The sequence below is a fragment of the Pocillopora verrucosa genome, chromosome 14 (genome assembly GCF_036669915.1).
Source record: "Pocillopora verrucosa isolate sample1 chromosome 14, ASM3666991v2, whole genome shotgun sequence".
Taxonomy (NCBI): Eukaryota; Metazoa; Cnidaria; class Anthozoa; order Scleractinia; family Pocilloporidae; genus Pocillopora; species Pocillopora verrucosa.
The window spans coordinates 14,248,735-14,266,234 of record NC_089325.1 but is presented as its reverse complement, the minus strand read 5'-3'; the positions used below and the strand labels follow the sequence as shown (position 1 = coordinate 14,266,234).

Genomic DNA, 17,500 nt, shown 5'->3' with positions numbered 1-17,500 from the left:
ATTGCAGGATTCGTTACCGTGCCCTCTAAAAAAACAATAAATGAAAATACTTTTTGCACTCTTAGTTGATTGTCGTATGTGATGGTTGTTTGTATCGATTGAATTTTCCACTGCTTGTTGTTGAAGTTGAATTTGCAACTGATGCCGACGAACAATTCGGTGAATCTTGATGAAACAAATCAAGCAAACTAAAAGGCAAATTGTGTTACAAAAAGCTGCAAGAAAGTACTGAATACTCCGCGACCAAAGAATTGAAAAAGAGAATAACGTGATAATAAACCAAATAGTTATTATTGTATAGATTGCCCGGCTTGTTGTCATTAAATTTGGGTACTGCAGGTGATAGTGGAGAGCTAAGAAACGATCCACTGTTATGGCTGTCATCGTCGCAAGGGAAACGCCGCACCCAGCAAATCCCACTGTGTCTGCTGCTTGAAAATATCGGACGGTTCTTGCTATTTCAGCTGCTATATAAACTGGTTGTGCCACCAATCCCACAAGAAGATCTGAAACAGCCAAACTGCAGAGAAAAATGACGGAAGGTGAACGAATCGATGGCGTCTTCAATATGGCGACTAACACAAGAGCGTTACCAATGATGGATAGCAACATCAAAGGTGCATTGAGGATGCAGTTTGCAATAACCACTGTCTCAAAACCACTCTTGGAGTTAGCTTCTGTGTCGCTGGAATAGTTTGCTTCAAAATTGCTTGTCATCATTGTGAAAGTAATTGAAGGTTTTGTTCAGCGTTTGACTGAATATTTAATGAAAGGATAACTATGGGCAACTGTCACGACCAAAAATACAAGGATTTTAAAATAGATCAGCAAATGCAAAGCTGGTCTAAGGATCAGCTGCAGGATAGCATAGCTAATAAAGGAATGGTATGGCCAAATTATAGACGGTTTAGTTTTCCTTCATGAAAACCACCAAAAATACAAACTGCAAATAGATCAGAGATCTGCTGGGGGGCACGACGTCATCGAATGTAGGTTTAAACATTCAGGCTAACCGACGCGTGCAAACTGTGTAAACCATAGTAGAATTCAGTCATTATTTCAGTTAACTCTTTCACGAACGACAACGAATAACTACAATATCGGCAGGAAAAAAAGATAAAAAACCTACCAACTGAAAAAGTTACAAATTGGCTGAAGTGAAGTGAAGACTCTTCAACACAGGGACTACACAAAGTGATGGTTTCGCGCCAATCTTTACATTCGATGACGTCATGCCTCCCAGTAGATCTCTGTTCTATTTGCGGTTTGTCTTTTTGGTGGTTTCGGCGAGATAGCCTTCACGTCACGCCACAAGCAAGCTCGACGATTCGCCACAACTTCGAAATATTTCATGTCATGCTAAGTAATTTAATGCTAGAGCGTCTGATATTCTGCAAAGCCATTCGACGTAACGCTACACCATTTTTGTGTACGCTGTACCATTCGACATTAGGCTGAGCCATTTCAAGCAACGCTACACTGTTTGTATGTACTTTGTATGTACACTGTACCATTCTACATTACACTGAGCCAATTCACGCAACACTACACCGTTTGTATGTGTGCTGTGCTATTCGAAATTGCGCTAAGCCATTTCACGCAACGCCACAATGTATGTGTGTACTCAGTACCACTGGACATTAAGCTGAGCCATTTGACATAACGCTACACCGTTTGCGTACTGGATTGCAAATGAGGGCTAAGCTATTCGCAATTGAGCTAGTCCATTTCAAAATTTCATGTTCTAACTCGACATGGACAACTAGACCGTTTATCATTTGGCTAAACTATTCATGTTTAGAATGTTCTGTTTCGTGATGGAAAACTGAATCCTTAAACCAGCTTTGTATTTGCTGATCTATTTGACATACTTGTATTTTTGGTGGTGACGGCGGCCCAAAGACAATGATAACTCGTTTGAATATGGCCTTGTGGAAAAAAACAAATATTATATTGGATTCAAATTGGGCCTGCTGTCAGCGAAGGTGTTTTCTAGCCAATTCAGGCCATAATTGCAGTGGGCCTTATGCGTCGATGAAATCGAAGCTTGAACATTTGACTGTCGTCTGTACCCTGAGGTGGGAAATTTGAACCTCGTCTGGGTGCAAAGCTTCCAGTTGATGGTGCATAATTAATAAGAAAGAGTAAGGTTGTGTATAAGGTCGCAGCACACGATGGGAAGGGTAGGTGTAATACCATCGAAGATATACTGTGTTCTGATTGGCTGTCATGGCAAGATCGGCCCTCTCAGTTCGAAAGTTTGCTTTGATCGCCAAAATGTCTCTTGAAGGGACATATTAAAAGGACAAGTACGCAAACGAAGAAAAAGAACAATTCAAAAGTAGGCATACCAGACTTTTGAGTTGGTTTCTTAGAGATTTTGGAGGAAGACGAAGGGATGAATGGGAAAGACGAGCACGACGAAGACAACTCGAGTCGAGAACTAGAAAATTTCATCGCCGCCGAAAGGTTGTCACATTGTGAAAATTACGAGTATTTAGGCAATTGAGAAAAAGCATTAATTTTTTTGAGTTAGCGCAGTTTACCGAAGAAAAGGAAGCATATCGCTTTTGTTTATGATTTATAGCTTTTTTATTTTCTGATCATCTGCAAAGATCTTAGGTTCCTTTGAATGATAGGCATTTCTTTATTTCATTTTTGCAATTTTTACAGGCATAATTAATCCCGTGTTTTAGTAAAACTTTCATCGACCAATCAAACTCAACTTAGAAATGCTTAATGCCGTCAACTCAAAATTAATCAATCATGGTGTCCCTCAGGGCACTATTAAAGGACTTTAGTGTTCCTACTGTATATCAATGACCTGCCAAATTGGTTTTTTTTTTCACAACCTAGAATGTATACAGATGACAGCCTAACCTTTGCCACTGCAGATTTAAGACTATCGTTGACTTTCTTTAATGACTGATTTAAATAGGATATACCCATTGGTATCACCAAATAAACTGACCCTTAACTTAACGAAAATCGAGTTTAGATTAAGTGTGTCCAGCTAGAGGCCCAGAAATTCCATCTTGCATGATCAACAACCATCCAGTAATGCATGTTTCATCTTCGAAGTTAGTTGAGGTGCATGTTGACCACTTGAAACTTTAACTAGGAATGTCACAATGACATAAAGAGTATTTGTAAAAAGATTGACTCTGTTTTGGGTGCAATTCAAAGAAAACGGCATCTTATTCATTTTAATGTTTTGTTAGATGTGTAGAATAATACTTAAATCCGAACACATTTCCATTATTGTAATGTTGTTTGGGGAAACTGTGGTATTGGCCCTTCTGAGTGAGCTGCAGAAGCTCCAGAATCGTACAGCTTGTTATTTGGAAGCATTTCCATGATTGTGTTTCGCTATGGTCATTTGAACTAGCACTTTCAGATTTTGGAAAACTTTCACTTTTAAAAAAGAAGCCAAGTGTGATATTTTGTTGTTACAATTATTTTTAGTTACATCAAGATTGAAATCGGTTTCACCTTCACACAAAAAAACAAATAACACTTAGATAAATGACCCCGAGCCTCGTGGGTACCCCTTTAATAATTTGAGTACATATTCGCAAATTGATACAGATTAGCTTTTTTTAATTATTAATGATTGATATACTTGTGTTACATAGACTCTCGAACAACACATTCTTAACAACACACGACTTATAAAAATATCATACGGAATACCTCAACTGCTCTTCACCAACTACATTACCATTACCTTACCCACAAGAGAGATCATTACGCCAAAGGTCACAAAATCATTTATAATAGATAAGTTATCATAAAGCCATTATCAATACATTAATTTTGACTACTCCCTTTTCTTTTCATTCCATTTCTATCATTTTTCTTTAGTTTAACTTACAATAATCCTTGACTTGAGTATAGTAGGAAGATATAAACAGAAACATCAGTTACAGTCAAGAGAATAACATCTGTTGACATTCTCTTGTACAATACATTACTTGTTTTGCCTCAAAAGTTACGATATGATCATTATTAACAATACTCTAAGGTATAATTTATAATGCACTTTCAAACAAATGAGAAACAGAGACTCTACGGTAAACTAGGGCATCTGACGAGGCTCATATATGGTCCCACCCCATAAAACCCTGTTTTTGGTGACAGAAGCTGTATTTCATCTGACTTAGTACCTATAGAAAAAACCTGCATCCGAAAAAATTTGACCTTTCCCTGGTAGTGAACTGTCAGGCATAATATTAGCATTGGAATTTTGAAATATTTTGTTAGACCGATCTGGAATTTTCATCTGCGAACATCTTGAAACAAATGGATCTTTTTCGAACAATTTCATGGTGTCTTGTTTAGTTTATTTTACCTTCTCTCCGACCGCAATACGAGAAGTTCTTGGCCAGTTCTGGTTTTCTTTTGAGAACGGATCGAAGGCGTTCTCAATACGGCGACGAGCTACAAAATGTTGCCAATAATGGAAATAACCATTGGGGGAGCATTTAGGACACTGTTTAGGACAAGTATGGGTTCAGGACTTTTATCTTTCCCGAAAAAGTATCTTTCAATTGAATCAGCCATTCTTGTTCCTCTCACTTTTCTTCACTTGAATTTGTAACACTGTCTTCTTGCCTAACTGCTCTTAATTGGAGCTGCCTCAGAGCGTCACCAAGCTCTTTTGACATATAAGCTGTATTTCTATCTGCCCTCTTTTATTCGTTAAGGTCCTCTTAAAAATTGAATTCAAATTGGTGGCCAAAAACTTATCTTTCGTGAGTGCTGGGATGATCCTCTCTACATTATAATGGGTATTGGTCCGTCAATAACAATTTCCGTTATAATATATTCAGTATAATATATTCAAGGTAAAATCATGCAAAAATTATTTACGAAACACATTATGAAAAGTTATAATGTTGTGGGCTGTTATCGATAACGACTTCATTTTGGTTAAAAATCCATTAGTTTTTACACAATTTGTTGAAGTTCATGATTCTGATAATACTCTTTTTGTTCCCAGCCATAACTGTGTTGGATGAAAAAAGCTTGAACATATTCACGAGAAACTGACAAGCATATTGAAAATTAAAACGTTTGAGATGAAGCATTGATATTTGATGGCCAATTAAGTAGAGGAGAGATCGGCGAACCAGTTGAATTGGTTGCGCAAATAGTGAAAGACGGCCCGAATGGGTTAAATTGCCGATATAAGGCATGGCCGGCGAAAGTATTGATGGAGTCCCGACACGCAAACTGAACCTTTTCGTTTTATGCGACATCTGGCAAAGGTATCTTTGGCTTAATTACTATTCATTCATTTAAAATCGGTGGACTCTATCTCTATTGTAAGTCAGGTTGTCGTCAATATGGTCAGGCGCTGTTAGAAACTATTGGAGTTGGACGGGAAGATAGAGGTTATACTTAAAAGAACAGAAATATGATTAAGAACACTCGACAAGCGAATGAATATCAATCTTCTATTGTCGATATCTAGACTTTTTAATGTTTGTTTTAAATGTTTGAAAATTAGACATGATGAATTAAGACGAGTGGTCACTTGAATCAAGAGACAATTCCGAGAGCTATTATCCAGGTAAAAGGAAGTTTTTTACGTAAATAACAGCGGTTATAAGTACTCTTTAACGCGGTTGCGTCAGGCGTTCTTTCTAGGTAGTTTAGGAGTAGTTTCCAGCATCAAAAGTCATTATATTTACGAAGCACTTTTTTGAATCCTCTTGAAAATTGAAAAGGTTTACGTGACTGGCCCAGGTGAAAATTTCATAATTAAGATTGTGTAAAATCATCGAGTTTGAAATGTACCCAGATATTGTTGTGAAGCAAGGAATTCATTCGATTCTTTCTCCATTCCTTCATGCAGGCTTTTTCTTTCTATCTAAAGGAGCCATATTTAGCCTTATTTTTTTCCTTTTATCTTTCCTCTCGATCAAAGGACTCTCAAAGAGATTAAACTTTAATCTCTTTGATACCTTCTCAACTTTAGGTTACGAAGGAAAATGGCACACAAGGTCAGAGTTGTTTGGTTTGCAAGGAAGGATAAGTATTTTTGTTTCGAGACTAAAAAATTATTAAAATTTTTCTCTTCATGCTTTTTAATTTTCGATGTCACCTGGTTGTACCGCTAGTCCGATGAGGGTTTAAAAAAAAGCGGTTAGGTTGAAGAAGTTATACTGGTGATTGGTCGAAGCATAATGAGTTATTAAATCATGACATTCTTAAGAATCAGATTAATATTTTATTAGTGTTGTTCGAGTAGTTGCTTCAAATTTACTCGTCACCAGCAATTACTGTGACAAATCTAAGTGCCGCTGAAAGGTTGAGGTAAGAAGTTGTAGTTGAGAAAGTGAAGTAGAAAACATCTGTAATAGGAAGTTTACAAAATTTTAAAATTAAACTGAAACCATCTCAAATACTTCCAACCAAATAAGAGGGATCTCAAAATGGTATTCTACTGATCTGCACAAAATCTGCATATATTGAATTTTTACCCAAGCTGAGAAACATAAGAAACTACACACGTACAAAGATAACAGATGAATCTAAATTAAAATAATAAGAGAAACGAAGACAGCAAGTTATCGTTTTTCTCTGGATATTAGTTTCCTCTATTCTTTGTAAATATAATCAATGTTCCTAGAGTCTATTGTCTGTAGTTTTTTTGGTTCTCAGTCAAGAACCAGAAAACTACAGACAATACCATAGAATCTACAGTCAAACAGAAAACAGGAGGTTATTTGCGTATTCCACGGAATTGCACTTACCCTTATCAATTTGCGCTGCGATCTTATTCATGACATTTTTTTCGTATCAATATGAATGCTACGACTAAAAGAAATGCAGATCGCTTCCTCCAATACTAAACCATCGCTTTTTGCAGCTATCGCTCACCTCACAGTGGAAATAACGCCGTGAATTCAGCGGTTTATTTGCAGATACAATTACGACCTGAATTAGGTGAAAAACACCTTCGCTGACAGCAGGCCTAATTTGAATCTAAAATAGTATTTGTTTTTTTTTCCCCCAAGGCCATAATCAGATGAGTAATTATTATCCTTCCCTCAGATATTCCATCAATCGCTAAACAAAACCATTCAATTATTTTCACAATGATGACAAACAAAATTCAAGCGAACTATTCCAACAACACAGAAGCTAACCCCAAGAGTGGTATTCAGACGGCAGTTATTGCAAACTGCATCCTCAATGCACCTTTAATGTTGCTATCCATCATTGGTAACGCTCTTGTGTTAGTCGCCATATTGAGGACGCCATCAACTCGTTCACCGTCCGTCATTTTTCTCTGCAATTTGGCTGTTACAGATTTTCTGGTGGGATTGGTAGTACAACCAACTTATATAGCAGAACAAATAGCAAGAACCGTTCCAACACTATCAGAAGCAGTAGGAGCAATGGGATTTGCCATGTGCGGTGTCTCTCTTTGGACGATAACAGTCATAACAGTGGATCGTTTCTTAGCTCTCCACTATCACTTGCAGTACCCAAATTTAATGACAACAAGCCGGGCAATCTATACAATAGTAACTCTTTGGTGTAATAACACGTTATTCTCTTTTTCAATTTTTTGGTCGCGGCGTATTTATTATTTTCTGACAGCTTTTTGTATCACAATTTGCCTTTTAGTTTGCTTGGTTTGTTTCATCAAGATTTACCGAATTGTTCGTCGGCATCAGTTGCAAATTCACGTTCAACAACAAGCAGTGGAAAATTCAACTGATGCAAAAAACCATCACATACGACAATCAACTAAGAGTGCAAAAAATATATTTATATATTTCCTCGCGATGATTTTATGTTACTCTCCATTTTCAATTGTTGTAATTATTTCTGGTTTTACTAGTGTAGATTTCAAAGTTTTACAGACTTTCCCATTCACTGTAGTACTCATGAACTCGTCCATCAATCCATTTTTGTATTGTTGGCGAATGCCCGAGCTCAGAACGGCAGTTTTTAAAACAGTGAAGCTTTTTTCTTGCAGACAAACGGATGAAAGAGCTCTAACCTAGTAATAAATCGAAACAAATCTTCGGTAAGGTCTTGTAAAAAATATAAGGGTTCAGTAGAAAACAAAGTTCCCCGATCGTTGTCACCCGCACATGTATCAATATCTCGTATTCTTGAGTCAAGCACGAAAAGGGGGGTCCTTAAGAAAGATTTTGGCCGAAAGCTTAAACATTAAAGGGAAAAGAGGGAAAGGAGAGAAATGAAATTTAGACCGTAAAATATATATCGCTCTATTTCTGGTGCTTTATTTTTAATTTGCCTTTAAGTTTGTCATGAATTTTGTAGAGTTTGTCAAGTTGATTAATCCAATGAACTCGTTGTGGAGCCAGAGTGTTACTTAAAAGAGAATGAAAGTAAATAAATATAAACCACAATGCTACGACTATGAATATAATGTTTTTTTAATACTCTGCTCCAGGTTTTCTTTTATTTATATCGAGGTTTTAAAGGGATATAATTAAAAAATTAAAACTAAGGCAAATGATCTCGAATACTTCCATCTAGACCAGAAGAATCTTTAAGTGTTTTTCTGCCCAAACATGTAAAACAGAAGATGCTATTCACGTACAGAAGTAACAGATGAATCTAATTGATTTTTTAACATGTTTTTGTTTGTAAATTCATGATCACTTAATCGAGAGAGAAGCTAAACACAAACTAGTAAAATTTAACTTAAATGTGTCACCTTATGTCTTTAATCAATAGCGAGGATAAAAGAAGCTACTCTACTCTAAACATCTTCTTCTTTGTTTTAAAATTCTTCTTTGAAGGTAAAAAAAGCTCAGTCAATATGGCAATGAACTCGCATAGTATATTCCGTCTGGCTGAAAACGGCGTGAAAATGAATTCATTACTATGTGGTAATACTTTATGCTATGAGATGTCCTTCAACGGCTTTCGCTTTCAGTTAAACGAAGAACTAAGTCTTCTATTTGACCACGGCAATCGTACGTTACGTAAAAAAACAAGAGGAAAGCGAGGCAAAATCATGCCGAAAGTATTTATTATGACAACAAGCCGGGAAATCTATACAATAATAACTATTTGGTGTATTATCACAAAAAAATATATATAAATATAACCCACAATGCTACAACTATGAATATAATGTGTTTTTTTTTGGATACTCTGTGCCAGGTTTTCTCTTATTTTTCTCGAGATTTTAAAGGGATATAATGTAGTTGGGGTAAATTAAGACTTTCAGTTCATCGGTTGACTCAGAGGGAAAGTTGTTGATAGACAGTACGTTAGGTAAATTTTTACCACATGGCGACAAATTTATTTCCGCGGCAATTTCAGCCGATTAGTATGTACATACGAGCTCTTTAGCATATTAGTCTATTTTGACTTTGAATAAGGAGTTTGAGCTGAAGGAGAGAATATGGGTGACACATTTAAGTTATGGCCTCTATCAATAAACTGATGAACTGACACACGAAGGCTTTCGTTATATAAAGTAAATAATGTTTGCTTTTCCCTGTCATGTTTCGAGACATTAAGGCCCTCAGTAACGTAAAAAAAAGTCTGTTGTAAGCAGCTGAAGAATTAAGACGAAGGAAAATGATCTCGAATACTTCCATCCCTGTCATGTTTCGAGACATTAAGGCCCTCAGTAACGTAAAAAAAAATCTGTTGTAAGCAGCTGAAGAATTAAGACGAAGGCAAATGATCTCGAATACTTCCATCCAGACCATAAGGATCTTAAAATGTTTTTCTAACCAAACAGGAAAAAAAAATTTTAAAAAATTAAAAAAAAAAAACATGGAAAACAGAAGATGCTATTCACGTACAGAAATAACAGATGAATCTAATTGATTTCTTAACATGTCTTTGTTTTTAAAGTCATGATCACTTAATCAAGAGAAAAGCCAAACACGAACTAGTAAAATTAGTAAAATTTAACTTAAATGTGTTACCCTACGTCTCTAAGTAATAGCGAGGATAAAAGAAGCTACTCTTCTCTAAACCTCTTCTACTTTATTTTAAAATTATTCTTTGAACGTAAAAAAAAGCTCGATCAATGTAGCAATGAACTCGCAATGTGTATTCCGACTGGCAGAAGTCGGCTAGAAAATGAAATCATTACCATGTGGTAAAACTTTATCTCATGAGATGTCCTTTAACGACTTTCGCGTTCAGTTCGCTTCTATTTGACCACGGAAATCGTACGCTACGTAAAAAACAAGAGAAAAGCAAGGCAAAATCATGCAGAAAGTATTTAAGAAACACCATATGCAAAGTTATGTTGTGGGCTGTTATTCGTAACGACTTCGTTTTGGTTTAAAATCTATTAACTTTTATACGACTTGGTAAAGATCATGCTTCTGATAATACTCTTTTTTGTTCCCAGCCATAACTGTGTTGGATAAAAAGATAATACTCTTTTTTGTTCCCAGCCATAACTGTGTTGGATAAAAAGAGCTTAAACATATTCATGAGAAACTGACAAGCATATTGAAATTAAAACGGTTGAGATGAAGCAATGGATATTTGATGGCCAATATGTAGAGGAGAGATCGGCGAATCAGTTGGTTGCGCAAATAGAGCAAGACGGTCCGATTGGATTAAATTGCTGATATAAAGCATGGCTGGCGAATATATTGATGGAGTCCCGAGACGCAAACTGAACCTTTTCGTTTAATGCGACATCTGGCCAAGTTATCTTTGGCCTATAATTAATTACTATGCATTCATTAGCAAGCGGAGGACTCTATTTCTATTGTTAGTCGGATTGTCGTCATCATGGTCAAGCGCTGTTAAAAACGACTGGAGTTCGAGGGGAAGAAAGAGGTTATGCTTAAAAGAACAGAAATATGATGAAGAGCACTTCACGGACTGAGTTTACGTTTAATCCATTTCTCTACAAGATAAAAGCCTCGCTGTTTAAAAAACTGCCGTTCGGAGCTCGGGAATAAGCCAGCAATATAGAAATGGTTTGATAGACGAGATCACGAACACTACAGTAACCGGAAAGGTCCAGAGAATTATCGAGTTTAGATTATTTATGGCTGAAATAATATGAACAAAAAATGATGGAGTGTTGAATAAAATCATGACGAGGAAATATATGAAAATACTTTTTGCACTCTTTGTTGATTGCCGTATTTGCTGTTTATTTGTATCAGTTGAATTTTCCAGTGCTTGTTGCTGAACGTGAATTTGCAACTGATGCCGATGAACAATTCGGTGAATCTTGATGAAACAAACCAAGCAAACTAAAAAGCAAATTGTGATACAAAAGGCTGCAGGAAAGTAATGAAAACTCGGCGACCGAGTAAATGAAAAAGAGAATAACGTGATAATATCGTGAAAATATCGCAGCATTTATAAGTGCACAAGTCCGAGCGGACTTACACGTATCGTAATTCTCAGGCAACATCGGTGATTAATTGGCAAAAACACGACAGGATACGGTCAAAGCAAAGAAAACATCAAATCTTCTCGTTGGTTTAGTGTGCTAAAAGCACATTTGGCTTTCTCTCCTGGCTCTCGAAATAAATAATTCATTCTTGATTCTTACCAAAGCGAAAAATTTTTGCTGTATGATACACCCTTTATTGACCAAGCTTTTTCGGTCAAGATAGCTGAATAATAGCCTCTTTTTTTCTCCGTTTTAATGGTCCTCGACTTCGTCTCGGTCCATAAAAAAGCAAAGGAAGAAGTCGGGTGATATCCGGCCATCTTGACCTCACGCTTTGTCAATAACACATATATAATCTTAGAGTCTTCCCTGGAGAAAAAAAGTCCTATGACTGTTGTGACCCACACAGTTACGACATCGTGAGGCATTTGAATTCGTATCCACTTGTTGATCAACCGGCAGGTGATCGTTTGGAAAGGTCTCAGCCAAAGGTCTTTATATTACCGACGAGGATTGAAGGAAGCGAAATGTAACGAAATATTGATCCCTTAAACGATGAGAAAAAGCCTGGAGAGTGCAACGATTTTTAACACTAATTGCTCTAAAATGTCATTGAAAGAGTACAATTTAACTTCGAATTGTGAAGAAAATGAATAAATACTGTATATTCTCAATGAATGTAACACATGAAGCCTTCATCAAATGCCTTGATAAAACCAAACCAGTTACTGTCGTCAACTAAGCCTGACGCCATATAAATAAAGGGGGTAAGTTTCTAAAGAAACTGCGGTGCTGCGTCGGAGGAAAAGTATAACGGGGTAATTTAGTGTTATCAACTGAGTTGAGAACGAAAATTGGTCACCGTTAAGAGTTAAAAGGCTGACGTTTCGAGCGTTAGCCCTTCGTTAGAGCGATTGACGAAGGGCTCTGACGAAGGGCTAACGCTCGAAACGTCAGCCTTTTTAACTCTTAACGGTGGCCAATTTTCGTTATCAACTCAGTTGATAACACTGAATTACCCTAAAGTCATATAGTGTAACTATGGGCAAGCAGGTTCATCGGATACATTCTTCGCGTGCGAATTCTTGGTTACGTTTGTAACAATAAACATAAAAGAAATTACGCGCGTCTGATTGGCTGAAAACGAGTGAATTTTTTATATAACACGAGTGCAAACCTGTAACACGAGTAGAATTGCAAATAGAGTGCAAGTTTGTTGCTTTGGTCATAGTGCACGAGCCTCGCTGTGCTCGGTCCGTACTTCATGATCTTGGGTCCAATATTTTCGCGTGCGGTCCTCCCACTCAGTCACTTAGTAAATAAATTACCATATGGTCGTGAATTTATTTCCTCGTCAATTTCAGCCAAACGGGTTGCGCGGTGCGTTTTCATCGGCATATTTATCAAGCTATTTTAACGTTGAAGGAAGAGTTCAAAAACAAAGTAGAGCAGGTTACTGTAGAGTAACTTCTTCTGGTTAAGTTTTGCTTCTCCTTGCATGGCTTCTCTCTTAATAAAGTGAAGAAGAATTGAGAAACGAAAACAAAGTAAGACATTAAGTAATGTTGTCTTTCTCTGAGTCATGTGTCTACACATTGAGAATATTAACTGAGAAGTAAAACGTCTGTAATATTCAGTTAACAAAATTCAAACTAAACTGAAACCATCTCGAATACATCCAACCGAATGAGAGGGATCTCAAAATGTTATTATGCTAATCTGCAGGTTATCTGCATATATTGACTTTTTACCCAAACTGAGAAACAGAAGGAACTACACACGTACAAAGATAACAGATGCATATAAATTGAAATAATAACAGAAACGAAGACAGCAAGTTATCGTTTTCCTCTGGATATGAAATTCTTTTATACTTTTTAATTATAGTTAAGGTTTCTAGAGTCTCTTGTTTGTAGTTTTCAGCTTCTTTTTGAAATACAATTTTCAAACCATAACATAGAATAGACAGTTTAAGAGAAAACAGGAAATTATTTGCATATTCCACGGAATTGTACGCACCCTTATCAATGTGCACTGCGATCTTATTTATGACCTTTTTTATTCATACTAACAAGACCCATTGCTATGATTAAAAGAAATGCGAATCACTTCCTCCAATGCTAAACCGTAAAAACTCAGCAGTTCGCTTTTTGCAACTATCACTCACTTTAACGCACAAATAACGCCATGAATTCATTTGGTTACTTGCAGATATAATTATGGCCTGAATTAGGTGGAAAACACCTTCTCTGACAGGAAACCCAATTTTACTCTTAAATGGTATTTGTTTTTTTTCCCCAAGGCCATATTCAAATGAGTTATCACTATCCTTCCATCAGATATTCCATCAAACGCTGAGCAAAACCTTCAATTATTTTCACAATGATGACAAGCAAATTTGAGGCGAACTATTCCAGCAACAACGAAGCTAACCCCAAGAGTGGTTTTGAGACAGAAGTTACAGCAAACTGCATCCTCAATGCACCTTTGATGTTGTTATCCATCATTGGTAACGCTCTTGTGTTAGTCGCCATATTGAGGACACCATCGATTCGTTCACCGTCTGTCATTTTTCTCTGCAATTTGGCTGTTGCAGATCTACTTGTGGGATTGGTTGTACAGCCAGCTTATATAGCAGAACAAATAGTAAGAACCGTCTCAGCACTACCAAAAGCAGTAACAGCAATGGGATTTGCTGGGTGCAGTGTCTCTCTTTGGACGATGACAGCCATAACAGTGGATCGTTTCTTAGCTCTCCACTATCACCTGCAGTACCCAAATTTAATGACAACAAGCCGGGCAATCTATACAATAGTAACTATTTGGTGTATTATCATGTTATTCACTTTTTCATTTATTTGGTCGCCGAGTATTTATCATTATTATGTTTCAGCTTTCGGTATCACAATTTCCCTTTTAGTTAACTTTGTTTGTTTCATCAAGATTCACCGAATTGTTCGTCGGCATCAGTTGCAAATTCACATTCAACAACAAGCAGTGGAAAATTCAATCGATACAAACAACCATCACATACGACAATCGACTAGGAGTGCAAAAAATATTTTTATATATTTCTTAGCGATGATTTTATGTTACTCTCCATTTTCAATTGCTGTAATTATTTCGGGTTTTATTGGTGTGGATTTAAAAGTCATACCGACTTTCTCATTCACTGTAGTACTCATGAACTCGTCTATCAATCCATTTTTGTATTGTTGGCGTATGACCGAGCTCAGAGAGGCAGTTTTTAAAGCAGCGAGGCTTTTTTCTTGCAGAGAAACGGATGAAAGAGTTTAACCTAGAACTAAATCGAAACAAATCTTTCGCAAGGTCTTGTACAAAATCTAAGAGTTCATTAGAAAAAGTTCCCCGACCGTTATAACCCGCACATGTATCAATATATCGTATTCTTGAGTTAAGCAAGAATAGCTTAAGAAAGATTATGGCCAAAAGCTTAAACGTTAAAGCAAAAAGAAGGAAAGAGGAGAAATGAAATTTATAGCCCTTCGAAGGTAAGAGGGACCTTTGACAATAAAACGGCGAAAGAAACTAATAAAAAATTCCGTGTGTCTTGACTTAAATCAGGGTATCGCGATGTTTAATGCTTTTAGCTCCAACATTGTGTTATTCGAGGACAAATTAAGCTTTCAGTGATTAGGAAAAAGGAAAAAAGTCCTATTTGGTATACAACAAACGCCTAATGGAAACACCATCAGTTAAGAGGATTTAAGGCAAACGCCATTCAGTTTAGCAATAGGTAAACGGTCATGATAGTTGATGATCGTTTTAACCATCACGTGCGTTTGAACGCGAACTATCATACATCAACATCGATGAATGTGGTAGTCTTTTCCCCATATTTATTTGGCCATGAAATATATATCGCTCTACTTCTGTTGCTTTACTTTTAATTTGCCTTTAAGTTTGTCGTGAACTTGACAGAGCATGTCAAGTTGATTAATCAAAAAAAATATCACGAATAAGGACTTTATGAACTTGTTGTGGAGCCAGATTGTTACTCACTTGAAAAAGAAGGAAAGTCAATAAATATAACCTACAATGCCAAAACTATGAATATAGTATGATTTTTCTTGATGCCCCGTGCAAGGTTTTCTCTTATTTTTCTCAAGATTTTAAAGGGATATAATGTAGCTGAGGTAAATTAAAACTTTCAGTTTATTGGTTGACTGAGAGGGAAAGTTGTTGATAGACAGAACGTTAGGTAAATTTTCACCACCTGGCGATGAATTTATTTCCGCGGTAATTTCAGCCGACCACTATGTACATACGAGCTCTTTAGTATATTCAATTAGTCTATTTTGACATTGAGTGAAGAGTTTGAGCTGAAGGAGAGGACTTTAATAGTAGTGATGTGTTTCTTTTATCTCTGCTGTTAATTAGAGAATATGGGCGACACATTTAAAGTTATTTTATTTGTTCGTGTTTGGCCTCTATCGATACCTGATGAACTGACAAACGAAGGCTTGTTTTAAATAAAGTGAATAATAAAGTCAGACGTTGAGGCCAGGTGTGCTATGATAATTTTAGTTTTCGAAGCTTTCATCATGAAAAGTTAATAATGTTTGCTTTTCCCTTTGTCATGTGTCGAGATTCTAAGACCATCAGTAACGCAAAAAACATCTGTTATAAGCAGTCGAAAAATTAAAACTGAGGCAAGTGATCTCGAATACTTCCATTCAGACCAGAAGGATCTCAAAATGTTTTTTCACCCAAACATAGAAAACAGAGGATGCTATTCACGTACAGAAATAACAGATGAATCTAATTGATTTCTTAACATGTGTTTGTTTTTAAATTCATGATCACTTAATCAAGAGAGAAGCCGAACACGAACTACTAACATTTAATTGAAATGTGTCACCTCATGTCCTTAATTAATAGCGAGGATAAAAGAAGCTACTCTACTCTAAACCTCTTCTTATTTGTTGTAAAATTCTTCTTTGAACGTAAAAAAAGGCTAGATAAATATGTCAGTGAACTCACACAGTGCATTCCGACTGGCAGAGATTGGCGTAAAAATGAATCATTACCATGTGGTATCTTATGAGATGTATTTCGACGACTTTCGCTTTCAATTAAACGAAGAACTAAGTCTTCTATTTGATCACGGCAATCGTACGTTACGTAAAAAATAAGAGAAAAGCAAGGCAAAATCGTGCAGAAAGTATTTAAGAAACACAATATGCAAAGTTGTAATGTTGTGGACTGTTATTCGTAACGACTTCATTTTGGTTAAAAATCCATTAATTTTTCACACAATTTGGTGAAGTTCTTGATTCTGATAATATCCTTTATGTTCCCAGCCATAACTGTGTTGGATGAAAAAAGCTTGAACATGTTCATGAGAAACTGTCGAGCAAATTGAAATGAAAACGGTTCAGATGAAGCAATGAATATTTGATGGCCAATTACGTAGAGGAGAGATCGGCGAACCAGTTGAGTTGGTTGCGCAAATAGTGCAAGACAGTCCGATTAGGTTAAATTGCTGATATAAAGCATGGCTGGCGAATGTATTGATGGAGTCCCGACACGCAAACTGAACCTTTTCGTTTTATGCAACATCTGGGCAAGTTATATTTGGCTTAATTACTATGCATTCATTAACAAGCGGAGGACTCTATCTCTAATGTAAGTCAGCTTGTCGTCAACATGGTCAGGCGCTGTTTTGCTGATTTTTTTTAGACCTTACCAAGGCTTTTGATGCAGGCTTTTCAAGTGTGACATTTATGTTAAGTATATAATATTACAAAAGTTGTCCTCTCACAATAACATTTAGAGCTAAAAGTGTTGAAAATTAGTGCACCTTTACATAGTTATAAAGCAGAAAATTCATTGGTTACTTTCCCCTTTCCAAAGTATGGGAACTATAATTCGCCACATTTCTTTTCCCTCTTCCTTTTTTCTTTTTTCATACAGATCTTCGGCTAAAACGGTCCAAAGGATCACCTGATAGTTGATCAACGCGAAAATACGAATTGAAATATCTTATGATGTCATAGCCTTAAGAGTCACAATGATAAGAGAACTTTGTTTCTACAATACCTTTAGATTTTGTACAATGACTTGTTTCTAGGTTGAAGCGCTTTAATCCATTTC

The 17,500-nt window shown here is 36.5% G+C and overlaps 2 protein-coding genes across 2 annotated transcripts in view; both read right to left on the bottom strand.

The window, feature by feature from the left end:
• LOC131787624 (melanocyte-stimulating hormone receptor-like) overlaps positions 1–717 on the bottom strand; it is a 2,268-nt gene extending 1,551 nt beyond the window's left edge. Inside the window, exon 1 of the mRNA XM_066161760.1 lies at positions 51–717. Coding sequence (XP_066017857.1) covers positions 51–717 — 667 coding nt within the window. The remainder of the gene's footprint in view (positions 1–50) is intronic.
• Positions 718–17,488: 16,771 nt separating this feature from the next.
• Positions 17,489–17,500, bottom strand: part of LOC136278250 (alpha-1B adrenergic receptor-like) — a 4,402-nt gene continuing 4,390 nt past the window's right edge. Inside the window, exon 3 of the mRNA XM_066161759.1 lies at positions 17,489–17,500. This exon is cut by the window's right edge and continues 149 nt beyond it. Within this exon, the coding sequence (XP_066017856.1) occupies positions 17,489–17,500 (12 nt within the window).